The following is a 19691-nucleotide window of genomic DNA, read 5'->3' on the forward strand; positions in this document are numbered from 1 at the left end:
CAGCCCCTCGCTGCAGAGGCTACGTAGTTAAGAAAAATTAATAGTGCATAAATTACTATTTTTACAAAGGTGATATATTAGTTATTATAATATTAAAAAAATTTTTTTTACTAAATTAATAAATTGGATTACTTATAATATACTATGTAAGTTGTAAAAAAAATGTTCTTGTTGGTATTAATTACTTTGGTATTATTACAAAAAAAATAACTGCCAGTAAATATTTATTGAGGAGAAACAAATAAAAATTAATTAATGTTATTTTTTCATAAATACATCATTTGTTGTTTAAATGTTTTGTGTAATAGATATAAAAACCAAAAAAGATTTAATATTTAACTTAAAAATTTTGTGGCTGTCCGGAATTCTTATAAGTATTTTGTTTTAAGTCATAAATATCTAGCTTGCTTTACATTGACACCAGTGTACAATGATTTATTATACACCACTCCGGCTTGCGGTTAAAACAACGGTGAGAAAGCTGATCAGAAAAGCTTACAACTAATACACGCCCTTTAACTGGAAGTGGCAGACCATGCAGCAAAATATGCAACCAGTATTAAAAGCAGATGAAGTATTAAAAATTAAAGAACTTGAATGCAAAATAATGAATTTAATTAAAATAATTTCCAAGGTTATTTCTTGTCTGCGGTCAGCTATATTGATTTAATTTTGTTCTTGAATAAATTAATAATGGTTAATAAAATTTTGAACTTTTTTTTATTGTACACTTTGCTGTTAAAAAAATCTATTTCCTGTCTGTTTTTACTTAATTGAGTTGTTGAAATAAGGTCTTCTGAAAGTATACGTAATATTTACTAAAAAATATGACAGTTTATACAACTTACTTTAACTATGATGGTAACTAATTTTTATAATAAACAACACATTATCCATTACTACACGCGCTCACTCAATGCTATGCTAGTTGGGGCACGTGGACAGTACTGCCCGGTGAGACAGCTCATGGCACGTGCACTGCAGGAGACCTCACCTTGCCCTTGTAGGAGAGGCTGATGTGGCTGAGGAAGGGTTGTGGGATGGCCACGGAGTCTCCGATGATGACTCCCTTCCCTGCGGCCAGGTTGTACAGCGTCACGGCCACGCACGTCCCGGCACGGTCCACCAGGCAGAACGTGCTGCCGACAACATGGCACTTCATAATACAACACCAGGATTACTGCCATGAATCTGCAAGGGGCAAGGTGATGTCAGACACATCACTTAACTGGTAACATGGCATACGCAATTTTACCCCTCCACCTGGTTCAGGGATTAATGGTCGGAGTAACCCACCATCGACCTGATCTAGTTTGTCGCGGCTGCTTCTCCTGCTGGGCCGAGGCTGCGACAACCACAAACCCGCTCGATGAGTGCTGCGTGCTGTGGTGTGCTGCCACAAGCCCAAATTTCGAGATTATCACAAAGTAAACAAAAAAGTTATAGCCCTTGATATGTTTGAAGCAAATTGACAGCTGGCGACCACACATTTGAATTTCAAGTTCAAAATTTGTCCAAAATTAGTGCTTGATTAGTAATAATTTGTGCCGTAGAAAACAGAATTTGTGCTGCATTACGTAAAAAGTTATAGCATATAGTAAGTTGGTCGCCAACTAGACGTCACCCCAATGAAAATATTAATTTTTTGGAATGAACTTCATGTCACAAATTAGTGCTCAATTTGTGCTGCTCGACGCCAAAATGTTGAGATTTGTGCAAAGTAAACCTAAAAGTTATAGCCCTCAATTCGTTTTGCACATGTCAAGTTGGTGACCACACATTGGAATTAAAAGTTCAAAATTTGTCAAAAATTAGTGCTCAATTTGTGCTTATTTGTGCCCTAAAAAAGAGAATTTGTGCTGCATTACATAAAAAGTTATAGCCTATACTATGTTCGTCAAGTACGCGGCCACCAATTTTAAAAATCAATTTAATGAAAAAAAAATAATAAGCAACGATTTAGTGTTCAATTAGTGCTGATCAAAGCCAAAAGTTCATAATTTGTGCTGCATTACATTCAATTTTATAGCATATAGTATGTTCGTAAAGTTGGCGACCACCCATTTAAATTTCCATTTTAAATAAATACATTCTATGCCAAGAATTAGTGCTCAATTACTGCTAATCACAGCCAAAATTTCTTAATTTCTGCTGCATTACATAAAAAGTTGTTGCGTATAGTATGTCCGTCAAATTGGTGACCAATCAATTAAAAAACATCAATTTTTAATATAAAGGTCTATGCCACAAATTAGTGCACAATTAGTGCTGATCAATGCCAAAATTGCATAATTTCATGTGCATTATATAAAAATTATACAGTATAGTACGTTTGTCAATTTGGATATCACCAATTAAAAATATTTAATTTTTTTGGAACAATTTCTATGTTACGAATTAGTGCTCAATTAGTGCTGATTACCGCCAAAATTTCATAATTTTTGCTGCATTACATAAAAAGTTATTGCGTATAGTATGTCCGACAAGTTGGCAATGATTTCCAATATTTTTTTTTTTTTTGGAATATATTTTATACCATTCATAGGTGCTCAAGTTGTACCTTACATCCTAAATGTCTTTATTTGTGTAGTATTATATTAAAAGTTATAGTGTTTAGTAATTTTACAAGTTTGGCATCCACCCATATACTTGTGGTACCACGGGATATATTTTTTGCATATGTTGACACATTTTAGTTTATAGACGCTTACGTAGATTTTTGTTTATATTTTAATTATATTATATTAAAGTTTTTTGTTAGTCTTCTTGATATGGATTTTTTGAACACTGTAATCATACCTTTTTTTCCATATCATTTAGCTGCACTAAATAATTAATAAACGTTTTTACAGGTTTCTTATCTCGCAGCATGGCACACGTGTGGTGAATAGGCTGAGGGAGCTGTGCTTGGTGTTGGTTTTTAACTGTTGGCACCACAGCACTTCTCTGACTTCTACAAAGAATCATATTGGAACCAGACTGCCCGCAGACGGCCATAGTCCTCACTACCTGCCAGAGCTGCCGTCCTGCCTTGGCTGGGAGGACACCCCACTGAACCTCGCTGAACTCTCCTTTAAGTGTGGGTTGTGTAGGCACACCACAGGAGCCACCCCCAACTACCGTAAGCAAGATAGCCCCAAGACCCTTCCGAGGACAGGACCATGAGGACCCCATCCAGCAGCTGCGACACTGGGAACAGGCCCTGCGATCACAGGGTACTCCCCAGGCCGAATGGGTCGACCACATTGGTGGGCTAATACTGGGGGGAGGCTGCTAGATGGTGGAAGAACTACGAGGGCTTATATGATACCTGGGAAGACTTCGCCTCTAGCTTTGCGAACTGCTTTGGTAGCCCACAACGTGTAGCTGCGCTTACTGCCCAATTGTTCGGCCAGAAGCAAAAGGAGGGAGAAGAAATAGAAAGCTTCCTCGTCGGCAAGAAGAAGCTATTCGAGCACCTTCACCCCGATCGGAATGCCAAGGAATGCCTTTCTACAGTATTAGTGGTAAGGCCCAACCTGCGACAATTCCTGAGACACCCACCTCCCCAAGATTGGTCCGAGCTACGCCTCCGAGCAACAGCAGTCCAGTGTGACTGCCAAGAGACCCGAAACACCTCCACAAACAGAATAAGTACCCCTCGTATCCAGGAGAAGGAGAAGTCTTCCAGCCGCCAATAGATCCCTAAATGCTGGTACTGTCCTGAGAGGCATTTTAATGCCGACTGCCCAGTCCGACACCAGGAGCGGGGTATTCAGGACAAGAAGACCCCTTCGGGAAATGCCTAAGGGGAAGGAAACTTACCTCCAGAACCTTCCCCAAGGAAGTGGAGGAACCTCAGGACCTGATTTCTACCACAGCAGCAGCAGAGGGCAGCAAGCAAGTGACGAGTATACAACACAACCACCCTCGGATTCTACCCTGCCTCTCCATACAGCTAAAGGGTCATCAGATGTACGCGCTACTGGATTCTGCAGCCACCACCAGCTACATAAAAGCCAGTTGGGTGCAACGCACTCGAACTGCCACGACACCACAAGTACAGTATGCCCAACTGGCGCAACAAGACCTCCGTATTACACTCCAAGGCAGGGTCTCGATAAAGTGCCATATTGGAGACCGAGAAGTAGTAATATCCTGCTGGGTAGCAGAGGACCTCCATGAAGACCTGATACTGGGACAAGATTGGCTGATTGAACAGAAGGCTGTTATGGATTTCGAAGCGCAGAGGATCTGTTTTGGGAAAACTCCACGCCAAACACTGTACTGGGTAACCCGGCGGGTAGCTGAAACCCCCACACCAGTACTGACCTTGGCAAATATACAACAAGGGTTTCCTGAAGACCTCCAAATACGGCTGCTAGACACTCTCCAACCGTTTGCATCCGTTTTTATGCCCCATGGGAACCTTCCACGCACCAACAGTGCATGCCATCGGATCACACTGAAAGATAACCGCCCCATCTACTGCCGACCAGGGGCGCCATCACAACACAAACTAAGGTTGATTGCAGAGCAGGTGGCAGAAATGTGAGCAGCAGATATCATAGAACCCAGCCGGTCTCCATATAACTCTCAAATTGTGATTGTGACCAAAAAGGATAAGACACCACACTTCTGCGTTAACTTTCAACCATTGAATCATGCTACTGTCAGTGCAGCACCACCGGCAGTTAACATCCATGAAACCATAAAGGACATTGGGATGGCACGTGTATTCTCCACCCTGGACTTGAAATTTGGCTATTGGCAGATCCCCATGCATCCCGATTCTCAACATCTGACTGCATTCACCACCCTGACAGGCGAGCGATATCAGTTTAAGGTCATGCCATTTAGCCTGAAGAATGCCCCTAGTACTTTTCAACAAATGATGGTGCCGGACCTCATTGGAAAGTGCTGCTTCGCCTACCTTGATGAAATAATCATATTCTCCAACTCATGGCAAGAACACCTCACCCACATAGCACAAGTACTGGAGCGATGTCAACTCCATCATCTTACTTGCCATTTAAATAAGTGCCACTTTGGGAAGAGACAGCTGGAGTATTTGGGCCACCTAGTGTCGTCAGAAGGTAACGAAGCCAATCCAGAGAAGATATAGGCCATCATGGAAGCCGAAAACCCCAGATCGGTACGCCAAATCCGAAAACTGTTGGGCCTCTGCAATTGGGTAAGGGAGTTTGTACCCCACTTCTCCAGTATCTGCCAACCAATCACCGACCTACTAAGCCCCCAAGTGCGCTTCCACTGGGGAGCAGAACAGAAGCAAACCCTCGCATCTCTCCAGGAGCAATTCTCACATATCACGAAGCTTGGCCGACCCGATCCCACTCAGCCTTTCACCCTACAAACTGATGCCAGCCAACGGGGGTTAGGCGCAGTACTATACCAGGAAACCGGAAGGTCATATCATACGCCAGTGCCCAGCTATCACATGCGGAACAAAAGTACCACAGCAACGAGCTGGGGTGCTTGGCCATCATGTGGGCCATCAAGCGATTTCGACCGTACCTAGAAGACCAACACTTCACCCTGCGCACAGACAACAGGGCACTAACCTGGCTGGGCTCGATGAAGGACTGCAAGGCCAAACTCGCCCGCTGGGCACTAATGCTGCAGGAGTACCATTTTACCATCGAACATTGTCCCGGGAAAGATGAGTTTGCAGATGCCTTGTCCCGGGCCCCCTCAGGGCCACAGCTGGAAGAACATTTCCAGGATCGTGATAGGATGGTTGCGGACATGGAACAACCCCCGACATCAGGAAAGGAAGAGATGAGCCTTCAACAAACTGCAATTGCGGGGGAAAGTCTCTATCAGACTGTGACACAAGGCCAACAAGCAGACCCAGGAATCTGTAAGCTGGTACGCCATCTGCAAGACCTATACAACATCCCACCGGCCGAGAGATCACCTGCCGATCATCAGTTCGTCAGAACCCATCGCCTCCACCCAAGCGGCTTAGTAAGGTGGCCGGAGAACGAGGCCAATCCACAGCTACTCGTCCCCCAGGCCTTAAGTGTTAAGGGAATACCATGATGCAGATCTCGTGGGCCACCCCGGCATGGCCGAAACCCGGAGAGCTATACAAATGGGATATACCTGGGAGGGGATTAAAAAGGATGTAGAAGAATATGTGGGACAGTGCCACCTGTGCAACACCACCAAAGCCCACCGCCCAGCAGGGCCCAGCCGCCTACAACCACGCCAACCTAGACGGATCTGGGAAACAGTCGCGGCCGACCTCATGGGACCATACCCTAAAAGTGCTCGAGGGAACCGGTTCCTGCTGGTGATTACTGACCTGTTCTCTCGATGGGTGGAAGATTTTCCATTAAAAACTTCCAAGGCGCCAATACTAATTACAACCCTGGAAAATGAAGTCTTCACTCGCTGGGGGTACCCCAGACAAATCCTTACGGATAATGGTAAACAATTCTCTGGAGAACAGTGGGACGAAGCCTGTAAGCGATGGCAAGCCCAAACATGGACCACTGCTCTGTACCACCCCCAAGGAAACCCCACAGAGTGAAGGAACCAGGAAATCAAGAAGGCTCCGTGAGGACCACCGGCAGTGGGACTCTCACCTCCCAGCCATATTGTTCTCGCTGCGGAACAGGTATAATGAACCACTGGGCTGTAGTCCCAGTATGTTACTACTGGGACACAACATTCCGCGACCCGGAGGCTGGGAAATACCTGCGACCCAAAACCAACACCAGAAAGAAATTCCAGTTACGAATCCAGAACTCCAGGCGAAAGTCAGACACCAGGTTGCTAGAACCAACCAGGCCAAAGAACCCAACCCACAACTCCTATGAAGGCTATAACCTCCGCAATCGAAGTCGGAGACATCGTCTACTGGCGAACCCACCCGCTGTCATCCCGAGAGGATAACTTATGTGCTAGCCTCGCACCTACTTGGCAGGGGCCATACCCAATAATAGGGAAACAGGGCCAAGTTTAGCACCTGAGGCTGAATGGCCAGAAGACCGTCAAGGTACACCAAAAGGAACTACGAAGAGCCTCCCAAGGGGGTTCCACCGGCAATGGCAGAACTTTATGTGCATCTTAGGCTTCCCGTTCTTGTACCTAGCCAGATATGGCCGCCATCGGCCAATATCCATTGCTACAAAATCTAACGCGAAAATACTCATTTTGTAGGATAAATATTATAATCGAATCTTTTTTCTTAATTGAAAAAGTTAAGCGTTTTTTATTTATAACTCTTGATTATTCCGCATAAATGTTATGTTGCTACACCAAGCACACAAAAAACTGACATTTTTTATACGAATGAAATTTTTATCCGCACGATTACCAGCACTGTAACTGCCATTTTACTCAACGAAATAAAGAAAATGCCTGTAAACAATTTCCACAAGACCTGTCGTTAAACAAAGCTATAGAATAGTGAATGAAATGAGAAAATGTTTAATATTTTGTGTATTAATATCGGAAAAACGATACGTATTAACGAGAAATTACAGTCCAGGGTTTGAAAAACGTACGGTATATATTTATTATGCCTATTAATTTGCATGGCGTTTCAAGGGACCGGCGGCTTTATACGTTATACTGGAATGTAGGTACGTTAACAAGAGGGACGTACTAGAGAAAATTTGCTGTACTTATTGCTTGAGAACACGACGGAAATAAACTTGCAGCAATAAACTCAGAACACAAAGCCAGAAATTTCACGAAAGAAGATTATTCATACAAGCACGGACTCAACCCATAGACTAAACCAACTGCCGATATTGAATTCATGCACAACTATCGTGCTTTCTAGAGATCGACACACAGCACTGGCGACTAATTTATCGCGCGCAGTCGACCAACTGTACCATGTTATCTTTGTTTCGGCTGCTTCTTTGGCGACGTACTGCTCTCTTCTGTGTAGTGTGGATAGTTCTATGATGCAGAGCAAGATGGCAGTCCACAATTTTTTACGTTACATTAATGTTTCAGCAGAACTCAAGTATTTCACCGCAAAATTGTGTGTATTTTGTACAGTTCCATTTATTTCGTTAATTCATAATAGAGGAGTTTTGTAAAATCACACGTTATAATTATTTCGTTACAAGAGGGTAAAAACACATGTATTTGTATAGGATTTTGGCGGTACCAAGACGTGATTTCGTTGTAAACAGGATTTCGCTATACACGTGTTCGTAAGGAAAAGGTTTTATCGTATAATAATTTTCTCAAAGGTTTGTCAAAAAGACATATTATACTGTGTTTATGTTCGTATTTGCTGTGAGCTACACACAGTGTATAACGATTTGTATTGACATACTGCAAACTGTTCATTAAGTTTATTTTTGTTATTAATCTCAAAAAAAACATTCTTTTGAGTTTATTTGAACCTCGTGTAACAAACATCCAGTCAGGATAATACTAAAATTTTCATAGTGAACTAAGAAACTTGCACACACTTTGTGTACATCTTCATACAGTATTATATGTGTTCTGCAAGCATAGTGCCTAGTCCATAGCTTTCCATTTCTACTAATATTACAAATGTGAAGTGTGCTTGCCTGTTTGTACTTCTTTAACGCAGCAAGATAAAAACTGTTTGACATGATTTTTTTTATGGAGATAGTTTATGAGCCAGGTAGTAACATTGGCTACTTTTTATCACGGAAAAATTCACGGTTTCTGTGGAATAGATATAGATATAACTGTATAATAGATCATAATAGGAGGTAAGTCATAGACATTCAAAAAGTGAGTGTGTCTCGTTTCTTTATGTTTGCCGCACGGTTGTATCTTAGGTCTGGCAACTTGCTATCCTCCTTGGCGAGATCCGTTCGCTCAGTGAAGCTCGTGGCGTTGCCTTTCATTTGAAACGCGCTATCGTTTGGTGCGTGCGTCACGTCTTGCCAAAGGGTTTAACTTCCCATAAAATGGAGCTGAAGGTTGGCGTCCCAGGTTTGCTGATGCGTAACTTTGATGCACCGAGATTGTGCAACGGCACCAGGCTGTGCATCAGAGAGCTGAAGCAAAGAAAGAGGTAACTATTTTCACCGAGGCCGCTCAAGGAGAGAGAGTTTTGATTCCCCGCATCCCAATAATTCTAAATAATTAGGCATTACAATTTAAGAGGTAGCAATTCCTACATAAGTTAGCATTTACAATTACAGTAAGTCGACGACCCTGGAGGAACAGGAACAACATATCTGCTTAACTTCTTGCTTACATAATAAAAGACGAAACAATTGCTGTTGCCGAGGCTTCATTCCGTATAGCTGTTGCACTACTGAACAAGGCTCATACTACGCATTTCTTGCTGAAATTTCCATTGGAACTTTCACAGGTAAAATAACCCATCTGCAATTTTATACTACTAAGCTCTCGAGATTTCATGCTAATACAAAATTAACTATAAGTGTGGGACGAAAGTACAATACCCCAAAAAATATATAGGCTATATAGGCACTAAGAAGAATTATCTTAACTTGCAAGATATTACAGATATCATGTGAGCAATGGTTGTCTTACATACCGGTGACTTTCGCAAAAACTCTGCCGGTTATCCACAGAGGCAAACCTGATGATGATATCAATGTATGTCTCAAGTCATCAGATTAAGATTCAGTCTGACAACAAATATGGAAGTGCATCAGTACAACAACGTACCTGTGGTAGATTTCGCTGAAATACTATGAAAAATTGCTAAATGGCAATTAGAAACAAAATCAGTTTCTTATTTTACGTGTGTTCGGTGGATAAAAACATATAAAAAGCTCAAACTGTTAGGTTAACTTAGCAAAAATTTTAAAAAAATTTGTCACTTCAAGAACCTAAAAAAAAATTAATGACATAAGATTAATTATAAAAAATTAATACTTTCAATGGGTGGACGCCAGCTTTACGAAAATACTATATGCTATAACGTTTTGTGAAATGCAGCACAAATTAAGAAATTTTGGCTGTGATTAGCAGTATTGAGCACTAATTCTTGGCATAGATTTTTTTCCAAAAAAATGGATATTTTGAATGGGTGGTCGCCAACTTGAAGAACATACTATTAGCTATAACATTTTATGTAATGCAGTACAAATGATGAAATTTTGGCTTTGATCATCACTAATTGGGCACTAATTCGTAGCTAATTTTTTTCTTCTTCAAAAAATTTATATTTATTAATGAGTGGTCCCAAACTTGTCGAACATACTATATGTTATAACTTTTAATATAATGCAACACAAATTATGAAATTTTGGCTGTGATCAGTACTAATTGAGCACTAATTCGTAGCATAGAATATTTTTAAAAAATTTATATTTTTAATGGGTAGTCACCAACTTGACGAGCATAATATACACAATAACTTTTTAATGTAATGCAGCACAAATTATGAAATAAAAGCTGTGATTAGCACAAATTGAGCACTAATTTGTGATATAAAATTTTTTCAAACTAACTGATATTTTTAATGGGTGGTACCCAAATTGACGAACGTACTATACGGTATAACGTTTTATATAATGCAGCTGAAATAATGAAATTTTGGCTATTATCAGCACTGATTGAGCACTAATTCGTGGCGGAGTGTTTTTTCAAAAAAATTGACATTTTTAATGGGTGGTCGCGTACTTGACGAACATACTATAGCACTATAGGCTATAACTTTTCATGTAATGCATCACAAATTCTCTTTTTTACGGCACAAATTAGCACAAATTGAGCACTAATTTTTGACAAATTTTGAACTTTTAATTCCAATGTGTGGTCACCAACTTGATATGTGCAAAACGAATTGAGGGCTATAACTTTTAGGTTTACTTTGCACAAATCTCAACATTTTGGCGTCGAGCAGCACAAATTGAGCACTAATTCGTGACATGAAATTCAGTTAATAAAAATGATATTTTCCTTGGTTGGTCGCCAACTTGACGTCAAGTTGGCGACCAACTTACTATATGCTATAACCTGTTTTCTACGACACAAATTAGCATAAATTCAGCACAAATTTTTGAGAAATTTTGACCTTGAAATTCCAATGTGTGGTCGCCAACTTGACACACATAAATTTCATTTGTATAAAAAAATGTCCGTTTTTTGTGTGATTGGTGTAGCAACATAAAATTTATGCAGAATAATCAAGAGTTATAAATAAAAAACGCTTAACTTTTTCAATTAAGAAAAAAAAGATTTGATTATAATATTTATCCTACAAAATGCGTATTTTCGCTTTTGAATTTTTAGCAATGGATATTGGCCGTTGGCGGCCATATCTAGCTAGGTACAAGAACGGGAAGCCTAAGATGCACATAAAGTTCTGCCATTCCCGATTACACCCGAACAATTCACCTTCGGCCAACCTCGGGTTTATTTATTAATATTTATATTTCTCTGTTTATTTTAATGTAGCTTTACTAACCTAACTAACCATCCATAGTGTTTTAAAATGTTTTAATGTAGCTAACCTAACTGACCACTTTTAATATTTGAATTCATTTTTCCTGCGCACAAAAATAAAACAAATCCCGAATTTGGCCGAAGGTGAATTGTTCGGGTGTAATCGGGAATGGCAGAACTTTGTGTGCATCTTAGGTCTCCCACATAGAACGTGGATTATACAATGGCCGACTACTAATGCGTTTTATGTTACCGTTTGTTTTCTGTTACAATGACCTAACCTATAATTTGTTTGTAAATATCATTTCAGATTGACATCTTTCGCAATCGTACACAAATGTAATACGTATACAACATTTATTTAACAGCTCTAGTGGCACACAGTTTCTGATGCTAGTGAACATTTTGTGACGTTTCGTGAAGCTTGTTTAATGGCGACGTGACGACGTGGATAACCTGTTTATATTTTTATATTTAGTGTATTACGGCAGCATATGTAGGTAGGCCTACCCGTAGAAGTTATGAGTACCCAAAAGCGTGTGGGTACAGGGACGAAACTAGAGGGGGGCAGACGGGGCTTGTGCCCCGGGCGCCGCATTTGGAGGGGCGCTGAACTGGCAGAGTAATTTATACTACATATATTTACTTCAATATCGTAGTGTTAGAACAAACAAAGTCGAGGGCAGTTTAATGGAATTATTCATATTGGAAGATATATAATATATAAGCTAATAAAATGATATTATTCGCGTACATTCTAACTTGCGATGGTACGGTGGTAACTGGTAGGTACATACCACTGAATTTTGGTAGGTACAAATACCTTCTAGATTGTACGTCTGGCAACTCAGCCGTGGCCCTGTGGGAACCATGGAGGGAAATCCCCACCCGACCTTGGAAAGTCGCGACATTTCTCAACCCCACCGCCCCGCCCAGGCCAGGTCAGGCATCGGGTGTCTGAAATAGCTTCAGTTGTTCACAACCACAACCCAGTAGGGTCATTCGCCCGGGAGTATCTTTTCATGTGTGTAGCATTTCTGTTCTCTCAGTTATGTCACTTTTGCTTTTTGTGAATACATAATTTCGTAAACTGTTTCAATTGTGTTTGACGATCGTGTTTAGTCTCAAAACATGTCAAAAAAACCGTCTGGTGCAGAATTCAAAAGAAGAGCTAAAGAACGAGAAAGAGAAGCTCGCCAGTCTTCGTCCTTTTTATCATATTGGCTTAATGTCAAAGACGTTAATGAAGAAGGTACGTTATTAACTTACTTGAAAAAAATAAGGTAACAATATTTTTTTTTAAATGTTACTTACTTATTTTATTTTTTGTAATAGTAAAGTATTGCATTAGAACTTAAAAAGAGCCACCGTTAGATCTAATACATAATTTTAAACAACATTTTTCAAGTCCGTACGCAAACAAAGGACATTAGTACTTTGCTGCACATGTCTGTCTATCTGCCTATTTGCCGGTAATATATGTTTAATTCAACGCTTTGTAAAGCAAAATTATGTATGATTAAACTTAATATTGATGTGTATACAATTATTGTACTATTTTGTAGATTTTTGGGTAATTAATAATAACATCCTTGGAAAAGCAGTAATTTAAATATTTTCTAATCAGATATTTTTATATCAATGATTTAGCAGACTGCATTTTGAGAGAGCAAGGTTCACTATAAAAACTCAAAAATACTGGATGGATTAGCAATAATCTTAAGATACCAGTTCGGTAGCCAGGATATAAAAATATTTTTATGGAAATTGGATCAAATAGACCTTTTAAATAAAAATTATAAAAATAAGCCCTTTCGGCACAGCCTACAGGCGTAGCTATGTAGATTTCGAAGTAATACATAATTATTTACTCTGGAAGTATTTTGAAGACTCCTATAAACTTCCGGAACATTTTAATTACTTAATGTACTTAAATTATTTATGTTCTCCAATATTACAAAATGATCGATTGAATATTTGTTCATTTTTAACTCAAAGTATCCAGCATTAAAGAGCATAGAATGATTTTCATATTATGTGTCAGCTAAGGTAGGTAATTATTTTTTTTTTAACTTCTAACACTTTTTTTTTTTCATTCCTTGCACTAAAAACGTGGTCATATAAAAATTTTCTTTGCACCAAGGATTATGATAATATTAAGACGGTTTAAAATAAATTCGAAAAAATTTGATACTTACTAAGGATATTTTGAATTTTTTAAAATTTCAAAACCTGTGTATGCGGTAGTAATTCGTTTCATCAAAAATTGTTACAGCCAAAGTTTTCGATGAAGTTAAGAATTAATAAATAAATTATTACGGATTCGATAGTATATAGGTATATTAAAAATATTTGCCTCTTTTTTTTTCATTTCAAAGCATGTTACTTGCATTAATACTTGGTCAGATAAAAAATTATTTTAATAATAGTTTTAGACAATATTTAGAAATTAAAAAAAGGAATGGATTTGTAGTGTACATGGTTGAAAAAAAATATTTGTTTTCTTACTCCAACCCCAAGTTTTTTCAACTCCTTGCAATATTGGTTTGAATCATCAAAAGAATTTTAATACAAATGTTTTAGATGAAAGTTATGATTTTCAAACACTTTGTACTGATTTAATAGTGTGCCTTCTAAGGGAGTAATAATTTTTTTTCTTTAAAGCCCTGTTTTTTCCGCCCCTTGCAGTAATGGCTGGGCATATAAAAAATAAATTTAAACGATGCTTGTAGAAATATTTTTAGGTTTTACAATAAAAAGTAATGAATTTAATAGTGTTAATGTTACGAATTTTATTTTATTTTTTAATTTCACCCCTATTTTTCAACCCTTTGCAGCAATGATTAGTCTTCTAAAAATTGTTTCAGACAAAGAGTATAGGATTTACCAGCTCAAATTAGAATTTCAAAACAGTATAGCAGTAGCTTACACATAAATCACATATCTAGACTTACTCATTGATAAAACAAGTCTAATTATTTTGGTTTTGTTTTGTAGGTGGTGGCAGTAGCAGTAAGGCTCCTGAAGAACATTCAATTCAAGAGGTATGTGTAACTGGAACAGAGAGTGAGCGGGCAAGAACCCATCAAGAAGAACTTCAAATTCTAGTAACACAAGTCATCAATGAAGATGAGTTCCAACCATGCACTGTATCTGAGCAGCATTTTACGACTACTGTTGGAACATAAAAGGCATTTTTTTTGGATTCTACAATTCCAACAAAGGACCTCGTCCAGGGTGAGCCTGCTATTCGTTTTGTTTTCAGAGACCCCGGAAAGAGGCCTGCAGCCTTTTCGGATACAGAAAGATGCTTTATGGTATCAGGATTATTGAACGAGGGGAAGGTAGAGCCTGATCTAAGCAACACCTCAAGAGATGGAAGAAATTTAACCAAAGACTGGTTCACCAAAACATTGGCTGGTGGTCTAAAGGTACGCCGAACATGGCTAACATACAGTCAATCAAAAAATGCTTTGTTTTGTGTACCATGAACACTTTTTTCCTACATGTTCTCTGAACAAAAAGTATCTGTTTTGGCCAAGGAGGAAGGTTTCACTCAGTGGAAAAAGTTGAGTTAAAGAATTCCTGAGCTTGAAAATTCACTTAATCACAACAAGTGTTTTTGCTCGTGGAAAACATTGGAATTATCCTTAAATAAATGCTCTGGTATTGATAAAGAGCTGCAAGATCAAATAGCACAGGAGGAAACACACTGGAGAGGAGTTTTGTATGTAATAATTGATGTTATTATACATTTAGCAAAACAAGGTAGTCCATTAAGAGGTTCTGATGAATCCCTAGACTTTGGTGATCCTAGATGTGGCAAGTTTTTAAACACAATAGAGTTGGTATCTCATTATCATCCCCAACTCAGAGAGCACATTCTCCGCCATAAAAAGGGCCAGGTCAGCTACTTTTCTCCTTATATCCAAAATGAATTTTTAGAAATTATCGCTGGAAAAATAAGAGCGCGTATATTTAATGACATCAAAGCTTCTAAATACTTTTCCATTATGTTTGACTGCACGCCCGATCTAAGCCATTTTGAACAAATGTCTGAAGTTCTTCGTTACGTGAAGATCACCGAAAATGGCCCTGAGATAGTGGAAAGTTTTCTTGATTTCATAATAGTTAGTGAAAAAACTGTATTCGCTCTTTCAAAAGAGATTTTAGAAAAACTCAGAAATGATGGATTATATATTAAGAACTGCAGAGGGCAGTCATATGTGAATGGGTCAAACATGGCTGGTGTTTACATAGGAGTTCAATCTGGAATCAAATAAGTAAATAGTTTGGCATATTTTGTACCATGTGCAGCACATTCGCTAAATTTAGTTGGGGCGAATGCTGCTAGCTTATCACCAGAGGCAGAGTCCTACCTTGGCCAACTTAATTGTCTCTACAATTTCTTTGCTTCCTCCACCAATAGATGGCAGGTTCTAGTGCAACATGTTCCCTTATCTCTCAAACTGCATAGCAATACCAGATGGTCGACTAAGAGAGAAGCTGTAGCTATAATATATAAGCATCTAGACAAGATTATAGATGTTTGAATGATCTCGTGACCAGCCCAATAGCAACAGCTGAAACAAAAACAGAAGCAACTTCTTTTCTAAGATATGTCAGAAAGTTTGAATTCATTGTCTTCTCCTGTTTTTGGTATAGGGAACTAAACCGTATTGATATCGTCAATAAATTATTACAAATAGATGACATCACTATCGATCTATCAGCAAAACATATTAACCGTCTTATTTCAGAATTAGGATCAGAAAGGTTAAATAGTTCCACAAACACAATCAGAGAAGCGAAAGAAATAGCAGAAAAGCTTCTAGATCCTCATTCTAAACAAGTAAGGGGAAGAAAGAAAAAGCGGACGGTTGATGAAAAGGGTGATGATGAAAGCTATGAATTCTCAGAAGAAGAAAAGTTCAGACTGTTGATTATACAAATAATATATCAGATTCTGAGTGAACTGAGACAAAGGTTTCAAGCTATTCAAAACATGAATAGTTTATTTGGTTTCCTCAATGGAGCTCTGTTTGAAACACTAAATAGAGAAGAATTGAAGAAACAGGCACTTGATTTAGCTACCACATAAAAAATAAGACTTAAACAGGGACGAGCTGGCGATAGAAGTTGAAAGTTTTAAGTATCATGCCTTGGATTTAAGCCCTTATATGAAAACAGCTTCACCAGCAGATCTTCTGCCATTAATAAGAATGGGCTTGAAGACGCATACCCCAACATAACGACAGCATTGAGAATTTTTTGCACAATACCAGTCTCAACCAACTCTAATGAAAGGAGTTTTAGCAAACTAAAAATCATAAAAAATTACCTTAGAAATTTAACAGGTCAACAACGACTAACCAACCTGAGAATCATATCAATAGAGCACAAGTTAGTTTCAAAGCTGTCTTTTGAGGGCATTGCAAAAACATTTGCAGCCAAAAGAGCCCGTAAAGTTAAGTTTTAGTTCAAGCTTTCTGTGTGTGTATTAATTTTTTTATCACAATTAGCCAGTAGATTAAGATATTGTGTCAAATGTATAATTATGATTCTCAAGATAACAACTTGAGTGAAATCTTTTATTCCTAATATTAACCCTATTTATCATAATCAAATATCCTGTTCTTTTTGTCGATTCAGTCAACACATATTGTTCTGTCATTTGATGATAAACTTTTCATTTCATTTGCAGCATTTATGTAAATATTGTGAAAGTATATATCAAACATGCTACTCTTAGATAACATGTCAATTAAGTAGCTTAGACATAAGTGGGTATTTTATCTTGTAGTAAAAATGAAATTGCTGTAAATAAATACATCTGCTTGTTATCTAATTAATAAAACATATTTGGAATTGTGGAATTCATATGTAGTGGTAATATGATGACGTGTTGTCGGTAAATTTTTCTTTGTTGGTTTGGGGAAAAATTAAAGGGAGGGGGGGCGCCAATATGAGATGTTGCCCTGGATGGAAAAATGTCTAGTTACGTCCCTGTGTGGGTATCAGCATTGCAAGAAAACTAGAGATTCTTACAGCTGTTGACAACTGCAAGAAAAAGTGTGATGTTGCAAAAGCTTTAATATTGCACCTACAACTTTGTACACAATAATAAAAGACAGAGCAAAAATTGAAGAAAATGCTGCAAAACTGCACCAGAAGAGGAAAAGATATATCAAATGTATCGATAGTGACCTTGACATAAATATTTTTGATTGGATTACATACCCATCTCGGTCTCAGCACTGCAAGAAAAAGCACGAATAGAGGCACTAGGGCTTGGAATTGACAATTTTCAAGCCTCAAATGGCTGGCTCACACGCTTCAAAGCCAGGTGGAATTTAACTTTACTAATGAAAACCAGATTAATGAATTTTACAAATTTTAAATAAACGAAAAGTACTTATTTTTCCTGTGGATTAAGACATTTAACAGTACTTATGTAGTATACATACATATTTTGAAGATGTTTGGTACAATGGAATTTTCTTTAGTCCATATAATCATGATAAAACATATGTAACAATTTTTTTATATTAAAAATTATGTTATTTCAAATCCTTCAACTTCGATTTTCCTTCGCACAATATAAGCTTCGCTTCGACTTCGCTTCACATTTAAAAAGAGACCTTCGCACATGCCTATCTATTAGCAATTCATGTAAAGAGTTAAATTGGAGAAACAATCACCAAGTTAAAATGACAAACTTTTTGAACGTGAATGCTAGTTACCTAATATCATAACACAACATTTACTCTGAAATAAAATGACCAGTTTTACTTACCATGGACCATACTGTAAGGAGGTTAGGCACTGACCTACCCTAACATTGATTCTTTAGCGTGGGGTTTTGAGAAGATAAAAAAATATTTATTCTTGTGTTATGTTTTGTATGGAAATATTTGTCTCTGCATTCCTTAAATGTTTTCTATAACTCCTTTGTTTCTGTCGGTGATTTCTGGCAGAGATGATTTATAAATTTAAGTTTAAGCCGGGTTTTGGGAAGAAGGAGTAAGGAAGGGCCGTCCAGCTGGCGCCAGGTGTTTGAAAGTGTTGTGGTGTGACCTAGTTAGCTGTGATTGGCCAAGTGACGTTTCACTTTATTTGAGACAAAATCGCTGTATGCTGCCGCCATATTGTGCCGGAACTATTTCTTTATAGGTTGCCAGAAGTTATTGTAAGCTGTTTAAATAATGGTAAAGTAAATGAATTTGTGGTTTAAAATCTTGTATCTTTTTTTGTTAAACTTATGTTACTTTGAAGTGTATATTTGGTTGAAGTAAGTGCAAATATTGACCGCGGAAGGATATGGAACTTTGTCTTTGGAGGGAGAGAGAGGCTTGTAACGGTGATTTTGGGAGGAGCTGTGAAACATGTGGTGAAAATAAAGTTTTTCTTTGTAGTTGGGCGTTATTAAATTATTACTGGAGAGTTACCCACTACATATTTTGGCGCCCGAACAGGGACCCGACGAAGTTGAGTACTCGGGTAAACAATAGACAGTGTTGAGTGAAAAAAAAAGGGACAAAAGGAGTTGTTTGTGAAAAGGTCGGCGTCGGCGTGGCAAATGCAGCGGAAACAAAGGGCGGTGTAATCACCTAGGGAGCGTGACTGGAGGTCTGCAAAGGGCAGAATAACGAATGCGGCGTAAATAGTCACTTGCGGTGTAATCACTGGAGGAAGTGTGATTCTACGTGTGAAGCCCAAGTGTCTACAGCGGCAGAGACGACCACGTGTCTACAGCGGCAGAGGCGACAGCGTGGGACAGCTCGGCAGAGGACAACGGCCTAGGACACTCCGTGGACGACATGGCGGCATTCGCAGCGGTCACCAGGGAACCCGTCAATTAAGGTCGGAGATACACTGTCACACTCCCCTACATACACAGTATCAGCAAAGTATTTCGACTCGTCGGTTTGTGTTAATAGCCTATTGACGGTGTTATAATTTTCTTTGTGAAGTAGTTGTGCACTTTTGTTATGTAGGGTCTTTGTAAAAAAAAAAAAGCATAAAAACGTGCAAAACAGGATAAGGTGCAGTGGTGTAAGTTGGAACTGTACTCTTTGATCGTTGATTAGCTGTACACGTTCGAGATCCTGTGGGGTTTAGTGGAAGGGAAAATGTTTGTTTTTTGTTTTGTATATTTAGAGTAACTGGTGTTTGAGTAAATAATATCTTTGTCTTTGAACATGGCGCCAGTAAATACTCGATCAACTGGGGCACTAGCCAGTAGCGCAACAGGCGCTAGTTTGGAGGACCTGCCACTAGTAAGTGTTGGGGTGCTCGATCAGCAAGGGGAAATAGTAGAG

General features: G+C 38.6%; 1 protein-coding gene across 2 annotated transcripts in view; it reads right to left on the bottom strand.

Moving 5' to 3' along the window:
- The window catches only part of LOC134533312 (tetratricopeptide repeat protein 5-like), a 92795-nt gene that overhangs the window by 14083 nt on the left and 59021 nt on the right, over positions 1-19691 (bottom strand). For both annotated transcript variants that reach the window (XR_010075306.1, XM_063370797.1), the window contains exon 8: positions 995-1139. Coding sequence is in view for 1 of the 2 variants with exons in the window: in XM_063370797.1 (XP_063226867.1) it covers positions 995-1139 (145 nt within the window). In the remaining variant the exon portion in view is untranslated. The remainder of the gene's footprint in view (positions 1-994; positions 1140-19691) is intronic.

Source organism: Bacillus rossius, chromosome 6, assembly GCF_032445375.1.
Source record: "Bacillus rossius redtenbacheri isolate Brsri chromosome 6, Brsri_v3, whole genome shotgun sequence".
In the NCBI taxonomy this organism is placed as follows: domain Eukaryota; kingdom Metazoa; phylum Arthropoda; class Insecta; order Phasmatodea; family Bacillidae; genus Bacillus; species Bacillus rossius.